This window comes from Conger conger, chromosome 7 (assembly GCF_963514075.1).
Source record: "Conger conger chromosome 7, fConCon1.1, whole genome shotgun sequence".
NCBI lineage: Eukaryota > Metazoa > Chordata > Actinopteri > Anguilliformes > Congridae > Conger > Conger conger.
The window spans coordinates 5761115-5775751 of NC_083766.1; the positions used below are offsets into that span (position 1 = coordinate 5761115).

A 14637-nucleotide genomic window follows, 5' to 3' on the forward strand; every position below is an offset into this window, starting at 1 on the left:
AGAGCTACAGGGTCTGCTGGTTTTTCGTTTATTACTCTGCACTTAACTGTAATCACCTGCTGTAATTGATTAATCAAAAGTCGAAAAACAGAAACGGGTCGAGAAACTACGGGTCAGAATCAGATAGACGGGAATAAGTTAAACTCAGAGGTCTGGGACGAAACGGGTTGTAACAGGTATCAATCAGAAAACGCTGGAGAGTTTGGCATAAACACGTAACAATCTGGCCGGGAACTGAACAAACAAAGGGGTTTAAATAATCAGGTGGGGAAACAATCAGGAAGTGAAACAGGTGAAACAAACTGACAGGGGGGCTACGGTGCGCACAGAGGTAACAAAAACACGAAAACACTAACCACATAGACACAATACAATACACCGAAAACACGAAACCTAGCAAATATCACCTTCTGTCTCTGCCGTATGCATTCTGCCACTCTCGGCTAAAGTTTTCTGCCTCTTGTATGGCAGCATTCTTTCTTGTGCTTGTCTTCTGTTCCCAACACAACCATACAGCATTGAGCCTGGACAACTGCCATTGAAGGAGCATTGTATCAAAGTCTAAAGGGTATGCACTCGTCATCCTACACTTGTTTCATCAGCACCTTTGATGCATTTTTTATGACACCAAGACATCCCGTCTGAATGTAACTTTTATTTCTTTGTTTTTTGGGCCAATCCCAGCAGGTCTGCGAACGGAAATGCTGTGCTAAACACGGGGTTTTGGACATCAGTGTTACCCCTCCCCTGATAATTTCTCTTTCCTCAAATCCGTTTCTCTTTCCTCTAAATCCCCTACTCCCTTTTACAGCAATACTCTATATGACTTTTTCACAGGATCCGAGGTAACACGTAACATTCTCACAGAGTCACGGAAGTCGCGTAAATGTCGCTGCAGCGCTGCGACAATGTCACAGGAATCTTACGAGACGGACGCGTGGCATGTGCTGTTTAATTTGAAAAATGCCTGGGAGGCATTATAGAGCTAAATCTCCCGGTAAAAAGAGCATGACAGAGCATGCTGAGCAAAGCAGCAGAGCCAGAGCATTTCCTACGGGCGAGTCATAATACCAAACGCATTTCATATCAGAACGATTAAGGGATAAAATACCTTGCCTTCGAGTGATGCAGTAATCCTGCCTGATCTGGCCTATGTATTAACCATTTGTGAATTTTTCGAAATCATATTACATTTATTTTTGTCATAGTAATTCCGCCACAGTTTCTTGTCATTTCACAGTTTCTTGCTTTTTCTAAAATCAGTGAACACACAGGCACGAGTTTACAAAATCAAATACATTTTCAACAACCAACATAAACTATAGTTCTTATAGATTCCAACCCTTATGGTGTGATTCCAGTTCCACTTTTTATATTCTCAAAAAAAGAAAAATATTCTAGGGGTATTGGTTTGATTATTTTGTAACTGAATATTACAAAACCAATGGTTAAAGGTGACACATGATGACTAAACAAAAGCATCTTAAGAGATTGTCTGCCAAGATTATCTGCTAAATTCCAAATGTTAACTATCAACAGTGAACAATAATGTTTTGTTGTCGTGCATGCTAGCCGAGATTAAAAATAAAGTTGTCACAGCAAAGGATGTGGTGTGATCTCACATTGTTGCATGGAGAGCTTTGTGCAGGATGCATTTGTAATATTATGGTACGAAAAAACACAAACGTGTGCAAATATGGCAAAATTAGAATTATCTCACAAAAAGACCCCAACTGTATGAGATTAAGACTTTCTGTTCCTCAGAATGAAATAACTAATACATTCTGTTAAATTAAGATGGACTATTAAGCAGTCAAAATAGCTACATTACATGTGGAGAAAATCTATCACTCGGTTTCATGTATACTGTATATACAAGGTGAAGAGGTGGAGGTCATTTTGGATTTTGTGACTTATACACAGTTTAGCATTTAGATTGTATCCTTCTCAAAGGTGGCCCTTTGGCTTTGTTCAGGCGCTTCACCTGAGAGTGTGATGTTGGCCATCAGACAGAAAGCAAGTCACCTCAGATAACAAGCCAATTAAGAAGATGGATTTGTCCCTTTTGCCACCCCCGCCCTTGTCAGAGTGAGTGTTGCAGGGCAGGGACATGGAACACTCCAATCTCCGTCACTCGCCTCGATTCATCAATGATGGGGCTTTCTGCCACCGGCACGCTTGCTTGCTAACCTCCAAGGTCGGCGCTCTGCATTTTGGGTGACTAGAGGACATCCTCAAAAGACCCAAAAGACAGAGACATATGCTACATGTGTGCAGAGAGGAGGGGGGGGGGGGTGGTGGTTGTTGTTTGCTTGTGCATTGTACAAGAAAATGTAGAAAGACACATTCTCAATTAAAGCCAAAACAGACAAAAAAGAAACAATAGTTAATAGTTGTTGTTTTTTTAACTAAAACAGAAGCAGTTATTGCTTTATTTTCCAACATGTGTAAAGCAGTGTGCTTTATTATTGATGGAATCAACCATTAAAAAAAACTATTAAAAAAATATTCCCCAAAAAACAGGTTCCACAATTATTGGCACCCCTGGTTTAATTTCATTTTAATTTCATTTTGCCATCAAACATTGAGTAGTACATGGATTGAAATATATTTATATCGTTTTCCCATGTTTGAACATGCAATATAGATCATTATCCATGTTGTTTATTATATGCAGTCTTCTTTCTCCAATAATTCTGGAGCCCACTGTAGATTTTTGTATGAAAATTCTAAAAAGGCACATAAGGTCAAAAGAGAGTTACCTGGACAGAACTCTGGGAGAACCTGGGAAGATATGATTGTTACAGCCAGTACCGTCACCTGCTTGTGGATTTTTGGACTGATGATGATGATGATGATGATGATGATGATGACAGTGATGAGGATGATGAGGAGTAGATGTAGAAGATGCACAGGACCTCCTTACACACTGTCAGCTGATGATGCTAGGAATGTAAAGAGCATGTTTCTTGTGAAATACAGTATTCTGACAGTTCAGAATATAAGGGGCAGCCTGTAGCCTAGTTGCTATAGTAGTGGGGTAGCCACAATAAAATCTGCACAGCTGTTGGGCCCTTGAGCAAGGCCCTTAGCCGCGCATTGCTCCAGGGGGGATTGTCCCCTGCTTTCTCAAAAAATCAACTGTTGCTTTGGATAAAACATCAGCTAAATAACTCTAATGTAAACTAAGCCAACCATAAGTATTTAGAGCATGTAATATTTTCATCCTGCTTCTGTAGGGCTTCAGTATCTTCAAAGCCTCTTTCAGTAACGAGGACATGCTTGATTAAAATTTCTTAAAATTTAGCCTCCCCTCCCCAAGTGAGAGAGCAGTGGTATTTTAAAGACACCTATACCTTAAACGCCCACACACATATTTTCTGTGTTTTGGAGCTTTTCGGATCACCCTCAAGCTTTCGCTTGATGTTCCATACTGATCCATACTGAAAATTGCAATTTTCGTCAAAGTGTGCATATTTTCAGATCAAACTCCTATTTTCCCAACTAAGCTGTTGTAAAACGATTTCCCCCGTGACAAGACATTGAATAATTATCGGATTCCGGCGCTAAGTATAAACTTCTGAGCACACATGAACTGCCTCTTTGAGACAGAGCCAAAAGCCTTTGGATACCTTTTTAGAACCCTGTTGATCTTCTAAATTAGTCAGTTATTTACCATTTATTTCGTTCCTCGATCCCTCTCCCTCACTATAGTATTCTCTCCTATGTCTGCTCTCTCATATGTCATCCAAACTTTGCATGAAAATGCCAAATGCATTCCTTAAATGCATTGTCCTGCTGTATAAAAGAAAGTCACAATGACTGATACAGCTCTTGTAGATATTGTCGACATCCGTACCACAACTCTCGTCCTTCTGTAACGCAGAAGCTGGGTGGGACACACAGCCCAAAAGAACACACAATCCCTGACCTCGCACAGAGCTGTGGGAGAACGGAACCTGAGATGGGCAAACGCCCTGAACTAGAGGCTTAGACGTGCTAACAAGCCTAAGACACCAGATACAAAATCACGGAGTGGTCAGGGAACATCGCTTACTCTAGTAAAATAAGGACGGCTGGTCGTCTCATAAGAGTCCTTCACGCACACCAGCACCGGCCCCAACGGGCAGAAGGGAAGCCGTTCTTATTTACTGACCTGCCGACCAGCAGGAACTCCCCCTTTACTGACCTGCCGACCAGCAGGAACTCCCCCTTTACTGACCTGCCGACCAGCAGGAACTCCCCCTTTACTGACTGGCTGACCAGCAGGAACTCCCCCTTTACTGACTGGCTGACCAGCAGGAACTCCCTCCCCCTTTACTGACCTGCCGACCAGCAGGAACTCCCCCTTTACTGACCTGCCGACCAGCAGGAACTCCCTCTCCCTTTACTGACCTGCCGACCAGCAGGAACTCCCCCTTTACTGACCTGCCGACCAGCAGGAACTCCCCCTTTACTGACCTGTCGACCAGCAGGAACTCCCTCCCCCTTTACTGACCTGCCGACCAACAGGAACTCCCCCTTTACTGACCTGCCGACCAGCAGGAACTCCCCCTTTACTGACCTGCCGACCAGCAGGAACTCCCTCCCCCTTTACTGACCTGCCGACCAGCAGGAACTCCCCCTTTACTGACCTGCCGACCAGCAGGAACTCCCTTCCCCTTTACTGACCTGCCGACCAGCAGGAACTCCCCCACCAGGTTCTGGCGGCGCATGGCCATGAGGATCCCGCGCACGGTCATGCCCTCGCAGAAGCAGGCCACCACGCGCGCCTTGGGCAGGTGGCTCCTCAGTTTCCCCAGGAGCCGGTCGAAGCTCTGCTCCCCGGCGTTGCTGTAGATCTTGTCCGAGTGCGCGATGCAGATCCCCTCTTTGCCCGCCATGTCCTTGAATGCCTCCATGCCACTCTCGCCGTAGTTTCCTGCGGACGGGGGAGATCAGCCAGTCAGGGATCAGGATCATAGGGGTGTGGAGGAGACCCGGGGGGGGGGCTATTTATTCAGGATATGCAAATGGACCGTAAAATCGGTTTAGTTAAAGCAAGAACATACATTGATAAAAAAATTATATTTTCTATTGAACCACTATTTCATAGTAATTTGACAATAGCAAATCACACACGGTCTCTCACACACCTCTGCTCTCTCTCTCTCTCTCTCTCTCTCTCTCTCTCTCTCTCTCGCTAACACACACAGGCACACACACACCTTGGGTCGGATCCAAATTAAAGCATCAGTCTGTCGTGTCCCCATTATATGAAGCACCCGGGGTAGACTCCCTCCATTTACATAAAATCCAGGTGACCTAGTTTATGTGGATCTATTCTAAATCAGGGGCTGAGTGAATATTAAAGATATGAATCTTTTTCTGTATTTTCTCTCTGACAAGTGGGTATACCCTCTACACCCCGAATACCACAAAACACACACGGAGATTTACTTTTTATGTTTCCAAGACTTTCTCAAAGTAGAAATTTCTATTTTTTTGCCCCAAAGCTACAAGTTTGTTTCCTACTAATCGCTTTATAAAAATCAGGAAGCGAAGGCTATGTCCTTCTGTGTCTCAACGCACACATCAATCTTTGTCTAGACCAAGTTATTCAGAACTATGTGTATATACGCGTATCGCTTTGATTTTGATTTTGTCTCACATCTGCATGCTGCAGTAATACTCAGCAGACTGAAGGTGGGCAGGGTCTGCCATGCACCCGAACACACAGCCATACGTAATCTCTCCATTCTCTGAGCCGTGGGAGCTGGAGGGAACCCGTCCAGCTCAGTGAAGCATCCATCACTGAGACAGCTCACGGCTGGCTAAAAATAACCCCAGCTCCACTGCTAATGAATATTGGTGATGGGTCATTAGCCACGCGTTTGGTGGTGGACTCTTACCTATGCTGGGGCATGCATAGGTAAATATAGATTATCAACCTCTAATCATAATTATGATGGAAATTAGAACAACATATTATTAATGATTAACGTTTGATGTTTCATTTTAATTTATTCTAGTAATTACACATGTAGAAATTCAGAAAGTCAGGTTTGATGTCTGAAGTGTTTCTCTTTGTACTATTTCTACCTTTTCTTTCAACAGTGGCTCCATAGATGCACATGATTCAATGTCATTAAAGGAAAAACAACTACTTGGGTATTGGCTCCAATGATGGCTTTTTGTTCAAAAAGAATAAAGATTCCATCAGAACATATACATAATTACATACAAGAAAAATGCTTTGGCAAAACCTGAATACTGAATACTGGATTGGCAGGCGCACTGAGGCATCACGTGGATATTGCACTGAGGCATCGCATGGATATACTGCACATTCACAAATGGACCAAAGACTCATTGTGTTAACACACATTTATGGTTTCAGGTTGGACTGATGGTGCCCTGATTTGGGAGCTGGTATTTGATCGAGGAGGTTGTGCAGGCTCGGTGTCCCGGCTTTTACTCTGAGTGCGATTAACAACAACAACTGCGCCTTTATCAAACCTCTGCTGTCTGGTTAAAACACTGAACAGGAAGACAGCTCACACAAAAAGCCGAAGAGCTCCCATTACTTTCTGTGGGCTTTGGCGAGCTCTGGAAGTCAGCCCAACAAAACGATCAATTTCACAGAGAAGCGGTATAAGGCAGCATGCTAATTATCACACAAATCACAAATATTAGGAATATAAATGAGGAATATTTTAGAAAATAGTCATTCATGGAATCATGTTTCCTAGGTGGATGCATCACTGGTGTACACACATACACTCACTGAGCATGTTGTTAGGAACCAACCATCTGTATGCCTCAGCAGAAATCGAGATTCATCAAACCAGGCTACGTTTTTCCAGTCTTTAGCTCTCCAGTTTTGGTGAGCCTGTGCCCACTGCAGCCTCAGCTTTCTGTTCTTGGCTGACAGAAGTGGAACCCGACGTGGTCTTCGGCTGTTGTAGCCCATCTGTCTCAAGGTTCGACATGTTGTGCATTCTGAGATGCTGCTCACCACAATTCTACAGAGTTACCGTAGCCTTTCCGTCAGCTCAAACCAGTCTATCCATTCTGCATTGACCTCTCTCATCAACAAGGCATTTCTGTCTGTATAACTGCTGCTCACTGGATGTTTTTAGTTTTTTGCACCATTCTAAGTAAACTCTAGTGTCTGTTGGGTGTGAAAATCCCCAGATATCAGTAGTTACAGAAATACTGACACCAACAATCATGGCACGGTTGAAATCACTAAGATCACATTTTTTCCCCATTTTGATGGTTGATCTGAACATTAACCGAAGCTCCTGACCCATATCTGCATGAAGTTATGCATTGCACTGCTGCCACACGATGATTAAATAACCACATGAATAAGTAGGTGTACTTAAAGTGCTCAGTGAGTGTATCAGGCTAGGTTACAGTTTGCTAATAAGTTCCTAAATGAGTTCAAAGAGCACACCCACTCATCTGTAAAACATGGTGATGGAGGGAGGTTATGGTTTGGATATTTATGGCTGCCACAGGTACTCGCTCACTAGTCTTCATTGATGATATGACTGCTGATAGCAGCAGCAGAATTAATTCAGAAGTGAAAAGAAACATTAATTTACTGAACTACAGCCAAAGGCCTCCAAACTCATTGGACGGTGCTTCATCCTACATCAAGGCAAGGATCCCAAACATACTTCAAAAGCAACAAAGGCCAAAAACAGGAAAATTCTTGACTGGGCATTCCTCTGATCTGAATCCAACTGAACAGCCGCTTCATATGCTGAGAGGAAAACTAGCAATTAGCCCCAAAAACAAGGATGAGCCAAAGATGACTGGAGAACAGGCCTGGCAGAGCATCACCAGAGAAGATACTCAGCTCCTGGTGACGTCTATGGGTCACAGACTTCAAGCAGTCATTGCATGCAAAGTATATGCAACAAAGTACTTAACATGACTACTTTCACTGACGTGACATTAATGTGTCCCAAACATTATGGTGCCCTGAAAAGTAGGTGCTATGCATAATTTCTACATAGTGAAACCAAATTGTATAAAAATAAAAGCTGAGAATGCACACTTTAACCACACGTTGATCTAAAAACCACATGAAATCTGTGAAACTTGTCCCAACATGGAACTCTCTGAAAATAACATATTCCATCCATCCATCCATCCATTATCTTAACCCGCTTATCCTGAACAGGGTCGCAGGGGGGCTGGAACCTATCCCAGCATACATTAGGTGAAAGGTAGGAAGTGCTACCCACTGCACCATCCGTGCCGCCCAAAATAACATATTATTTTGGAATATGAATTCCTCATGTATGTGATTTCATAACGGCATGGTATATTATTCAGAAAATGCTAATATGAATGTGACACATTAACCAACACATATTCTCAAGAAATGCGCCTTGAAATGTCCCTTTGATCACAGGCAGGACTGCTTGAGGTCAACGCCTTAGCCGCCGGGCCGATGCGTTTCACTGGGGGGAAAATAGGATTTTATTCACGGCTAATGTGATCCCCGTTTTTTACGGCGTTCACTCAGCGAATGATAGCCTGTTTGGATAATTGACTTGCCTGCGGTGAGCGCCGCTCCCGCCCACCTCCGCGGGGGCGGACTGGGCAGCGTGGGAGCCGGAGTCTGCGGGTTTTTTCACAGCCAAGCCTCCGCTGCCGGGCGAGCGGCCGGAGATTACACTGTTCCCGGCGCGGGAGTGGGTGTCCGCCGGCGGAGAGCTCTCAGAGCTGAAGCGCGCCGCGGAGGAGGAGGATGAGGAGGGGGAGGAGGCGATGGGGAAGAGGACGTGGGCAGAGGGCTACGGGTCCCGAACTCGATAGACCGTCTGCTGCAGATCACTCTCAGTTTCCCGTCCTACCGCTCTCTTTTGATTGCGCCGCGATGATTTCAGGATGTTTTCTCGAAAAACGACATCTACTAGGGCGGCCTGTAGCGGTTAAGGTACATGACTGGGACCCGCAAGGCCGCTGGTTCAATCCCCGGTGTAGCCACAATCAGATCCGCACAGCCATCGGGCCCTTGAGCAAGGCCCTTAACCCTGCCTTGCTCCAGGGGAGGATTGTCTGCTGCTTAGTCTAATCAACTGTACATTAATGTACTGTAATGTAATACTCTGCATTGCCTGTTGCACACTGCTGCTGGATTAAGCAGGCTGCTTGCAGGTTTCCACCTGTATTTAAGGAACATAATTCCTAATGTGGCAGATGTTAGCCTGCCATCCAATTTACAAATATATTTACGGTTCAATATCAAATTACATTTTGCTTTCAAATCAATGCTGCAATGTTGTCAATAATATGTAACGCACAATAACCACACAGCATTTTCAAACCACACATTGACAAGGAAAATACATAATTGGTACTCACATTAGCAATATTAGTATTGGCTTCAAAAATTGGCTTCAGATATTTGAAGGCAAAACATAAGAACAGTACAAGAAATCTATACCATATATTTTATGTCATTAGTGTCCACAAAGTGTATGAGCTACATATAACAGTATCAGCCACATATTTCAAAGGTCACAACGGTATCATTTTTCTCATTTATCCCATTAAACATCTCCCAACTAATGTTTAAAAATCGCAGCAAACCCTTCGGCGTGTACCTGTTCAACAGATGGAATGCTCAAAACGTAACAGAATGTTCTGCCGGTTGCAGGAGCCCCTCAGTGAACATTAACCAGCAGGCCATTCTGTTGCATCTAATCAACACTGCTCACACAGTAAATTCCTTCAGAACGGTTCCTGCCCACACACCTGTTCTCTCTGCGATACCCACCTTGTCACTGTCTTAAACCCAGTCATGACTGTAAACTAAGTGACTCCCACACACCTGGTCCATCTCTTAAAGGTTTCTGGCACAGCTGGTCTCATTGGGTCACTCTGACAAACATTACCATCAAATTTCATGCTTCAGAAGGCAGGTTCATTTGTACCCTGCCGCTGGTGTGGGGTGCTGGGGGTCAGGGACTGAGAGGAAGTGCCTTTCCCTGTGCCTGTGGCTCTTTTGATGGACATTTGACAATTTCTGCCAGGTGCAGGCAGTGAAGCATAACAGTGGAAAAAAAGGATGCTAATGACAGAGTCCCAACCAAGTCCTCTGGGTAAATTCGTCTCCTAAGCTAATTATCCATATATTCGCACTGATGCATTTTCCAGGCAACACAGATAATCAATTATATCGCTTATATAATTCCACTTAGTGGAAATGTAAAAAATAAGTTACTTGTTTGACGAATTAACAAACACAGATCAAGTACTGGGGCAAACGTCAGCACACACACACACACGCATGGCCCTTCCTCTGCTCTAAAGACTCTTTAAAACACCTTGGCAGTCCTTTGGAAAGTGAACTTCAAGGTCACTCAGAATTTAGTTCTGGGAAGATTATACTTGTGACACACCAGCCAATGAATCAATATTATCGGCTGTTGCCAGGTCGGGCATAAAGGAGACATCTCAGAGTTAAGAGGAGTATGTGCAGCCCTCTCAGCTGCACATAGATCATTTCAAAGTGCTCTATGGGCCGGACTCTTCCTGCAGCTAATGTAATTCTTCTACTTATTCTTCTTTTTTAAGGCGATTCACGCACCCCGCACTGTGTTTGCACTCGAGTAGCAAGTTAAAATGTCCCAGAGTGAATATTGGACCCTACAAGTTCCCAAGGCGCACTGGAGCAATAGAAAACGCTCCCGTGAGTGATGTCGTCTGCCAAACAAACATGCAAATATGTAAACGAAAAGTCTCCAGAAGCTGTGAGAGAGCAGCTAATACTGCAGCTCGGGATGAGCGCAGCCTCAGGCCTGGAGTGTAACCCGCCAGGGTGACTCGTACACACCCAACAGCATGTGGGATTACACGGCATCATAAAACCGATGAAAAAAAGGTCATAAACACCAGGACGAGCCACCGTGCCTCACGGCAGACCTGAAGCGTACCGTTGGCTCCAGGCCAAAGAAATACACCATAGTCACCAAGAAGGATTTTTTTTTTTTTTCCCTCGTTACATGCAACGAGACAGATTGTTACTCAGATTGGGCCTGAAAAAAAAATCACTAAATACACTTGTTCTGGATGGTCCCTGTCATTAAAGAGAGTGCTGATGTGAGTAATCTCGCGGCCAGACACGAGCGGAAAGCGACCTATTTTTTCCACTCGTGCGCAAAACATGTTGTTCTGTCAAGCGTGGACCTGCAGACCTCCCCTCAGTCAGTCAGTGTTTCATACGCTACGCGGCGTCCAATCAGAGATCAAAACCAGCTAATCTGCTGTTCTGCCGATGAATCCCATTAATATGGCACACATTTACTGGACCTGTAAAACTTAGTCCATTTCTTTTTACATTAACTGATTGTGTCATGTTTACTTAGCAAGACCAATATCTACACTAACAGCAAAATATGTTTTTTTTTTTCATCGGGAGTGCCATTCTGTTAATATTAGCCAGAAGAACTGAGTTAATAGCATACTGTAGCCTACATACAGTAGAATGCAGGGGCAGCCTTTTAATGCAGCCAGCTGCCATGATATTGGGCCCCCACACAGGTTATAATAATTAATTGTGGCTCATAAAGACCTACTGCGGGGTATGTCACGAAGCAAGACTACTAAATTAGCCGGGTACGTTCACTGTGTAAAACCCAGAACAGCTGTTTTTACTTTCGATCCGTGTTCTAGTTTTGGAATGGTTCCGGGTTTAATTCAGTGAACCTATCCAACTAATTCATAGTCAATAGTCAATAGTCCTGCTTCGTCATATACACCTCTGGGCTAAATGAGCACAACAAACACTGCTATCTTTGTTATGCCCTCTGTCGCAGTCAGTGGACAGGATGTAAGACACTCCACTAAGGGAGGGAAAAGAAAGTATGATAAAAAATTGATATGTGTTTGCTGCACATGAGCAATTTTACCTGTATAAATTGTGCTGTGTTTTAGCATGTATTTTTAACTTTTCTGGTTTACCCATTTTATTTGCAAGTTTCCTTTTGAAAAATGTAAGCGCTCCTTTTATTATTTAATCTGCGGCTGCCTACGGTTGCCAGATGCTGGACCGGAATGTCGGGTCTGGTTTGTGGTCAAGACCAGACAACATAAAGGTACACTTTGAAAAATGTATTCAAATTTGGTTGCTATGGTTTGCAATGAATTTCTCTGCTGTACACCCCCTTTCCCCTGCCAGGCCCCCAAGCCCTGGTACACAATGGGTTCTGACAGCATGTGTGGGCGGTGGTCTCCAGTTTTGACTAATTCTAACTCTGGCAACCCTATGGCTGCCCGATGGCCTATTACAGCACACAAGGGCTCACATTTCTAGCCAGTGCTGGCCCCACTCTAAACCGGCGTTGGCATGTTTGCTAGGTTGTGCGGTGCTGGTGCCTGAGGGGGTTCTTTTGAGCGTAAATAACTTAATCCTTATAAACAGCCAGACAGGTGCTTCTGAATTGCATAACCCAGCTGAGACACCTAACCCTACAGGACGATGCGTAATTGGGTGTAGGGCGTTGCCAAGGGAGTGGCGGGTTTCCATACTCGTGTGGAAGCCCCCGGGCCTCATTTCTCACCGACGAATGCCCCGGTCGACGCATAATCTCGCACCTGTGCCGCCGCATTGGCCAATTTCTGCATACAAGATAACTGAGATGGAATTGAAGGTAGTGGAATTGCAAATGACAGCCAAAATAGTAGGTTAAGATACTGACATCGTCATTAGCAACCCCGGGCCCTGTGGATGAAAACCGTTTTAAAAGGAAAGGTTTTCATCTTGGTCCTAATTACTAACGTAAGAATAGGCTGTGAGAACGTCAGACAGAGTCACAGCTACACTGAACTCTTCTGCTCGCAGTGAGGGAGAAAACACATCAAATACTTCTCACCTCTTAAATGTATTATTCACCCTCTGCCACCTCCACAGACAGAAGATGAATTAAATGAATTCATTAAATAGGAGGAATGAAAGCTTTTTACACCCTAGAAGGGGTGAGTGGGGAAGGACAGCAAGATGCTGCAATGTTAATATATAACCATTATCCTGTTCCGAATCCCTCTCATGTATCCGGACAGGGATGACACATTGATTCGATTATTTTTTTTGTCAGGCTTCAGAACGAAAGAACCAATAGCGGGCCAGGAAATAATCCAAATCAGACTTTACTCACTTGGAAGCACAGACAGACAATGGTCAAATACCGGTGTACAGGTTTAGCAAAGGTATGCCAGTTTGTGGTCAGTTTGTAGACGGGAGTGCAATTAGAACAGGCAGAGGTGCAATGCACAAACCAAAATTTGCAAAACGAAAGTCCATTCAGGGTCTGGTAGCAGCAGTTCAAAAGGTAAGCAGAAGGGTAATCCAAAAGTACACAGCTCAGAACACAGGTAAGGCAGACGGAAAAGTTTTGTCGCACTACCAACAAACAACAAATACATTAACATGTAGCCACGAATGCAGCTGATGTGGTTGTTTTTGACTGATGAACGGTGACAAGTTGGCTAGCCTCCAAACAATGCACAACTTTGCCCTGCTGAAAAAAACAGCTCGAGCTAGATTTTGAGACAGCTGGTAGCTGGTTGACCAGTGAGATCAGCTCCATACTCAACATGGTTAGACCAACTCAATTGTTTTGAAACAGCTGGTAACTGGTATTTCAAGCTGGTCATAGTTGAATTTTACACCAGGGCAGTGTTACCTTCACTTTTACATCTTGTGTTTAAAAGCTTACCTTTAATATTTCTTTTTTTTTTTTTAGATGGCAGTTCTGGAGGAGTTAATAGACTGTTCTAGAAACTGAGTGTCAGGGTTCCGGACCAAGGAGCCAGACACAGCAAGGCAATCAAGAACATGTGGTCACAGGTAAATGTTCAAAGGTGCAGAATATAATCCAATAATCGTTAACCACAAGTCCACTCAAAGTCTGGTAACAGGAAATCAAATCAGAACAGAAAAATAATCCAAGAAACAGAGGTTGGTGTACACAAAACAGGTCAGGACACAGAACAGACTGACAGAAGAAAGCTGGAAAGAATGGCTAACACACAGTACAACCTGGCAAACTAACAGGGGAAACAGGCGGGTTTAAATAGACAGGTAATGAAACAAAATGACTAACAGGTGTGACACAGGTGAGATGACTGAACGAAAGAACAGACTACAGAAAGCAAAGACGGACACGACACTCAGAATAAACCAGGAAGTAGACAAACGATATGGATATCCTGGTCTGACTCTTTCACACCAACAGCAAGCATGGGACATTCCCGGGTTGTTGCTTGAAAGGGATATTAATTTTAAGGGATTATAATTTTATGCAAGTTGACTCAAGCTACAATCAACATTTATACACAATATACACATTGCTACGCATCAAATTAACTGTTGCTGAAAGCAGCAAGCATATTCTTCCTTACAGTTAAATACAGTATGTCATTATAATGACACAGGTCTCCAAACATTTCAAGCAACAGCAACACTGCAACCTTCCCATTACGCTATGATAATTTCAGCGCCAAATGAGCACAGGGTTTCCATTTTCTGAGAGGTTTTCAGAATGTTCATTTTTGTATTAGAGAGAGAGAGAGAGAGAGAGAGAGAGAGAGAGAGGGATAATACAAGTGTGTCAATCAGTGCCATGTGTAAAA

At 43.8% G+C, this 14637-nt stretch overlaps 1 protein-coding gene across 2 annotated transcripts in view; it reads right to left on the reverse strand.

Annotated features, from left to right (window-relative positions):
• grm5a (glutamate receptor, metabotropic 5a) overlaps positions 1-14637 on the reverse strand; it is a 49662-nt gene that overhangs the window by 26109 nt on the left and 8916 nt on the right. For both annotated transcript variants that reach the window (XM_061250310.1, XM_061250311.1), the window contains one exon: positions 4672-4921. In XM_061250310.1, coding sequence (XP_061106294.1) covers positions 4672-4921 — 250 coding nt within the window. The remainder of the gene's footprint in view (positions 1-4671; positions 4922-14637) is intronic.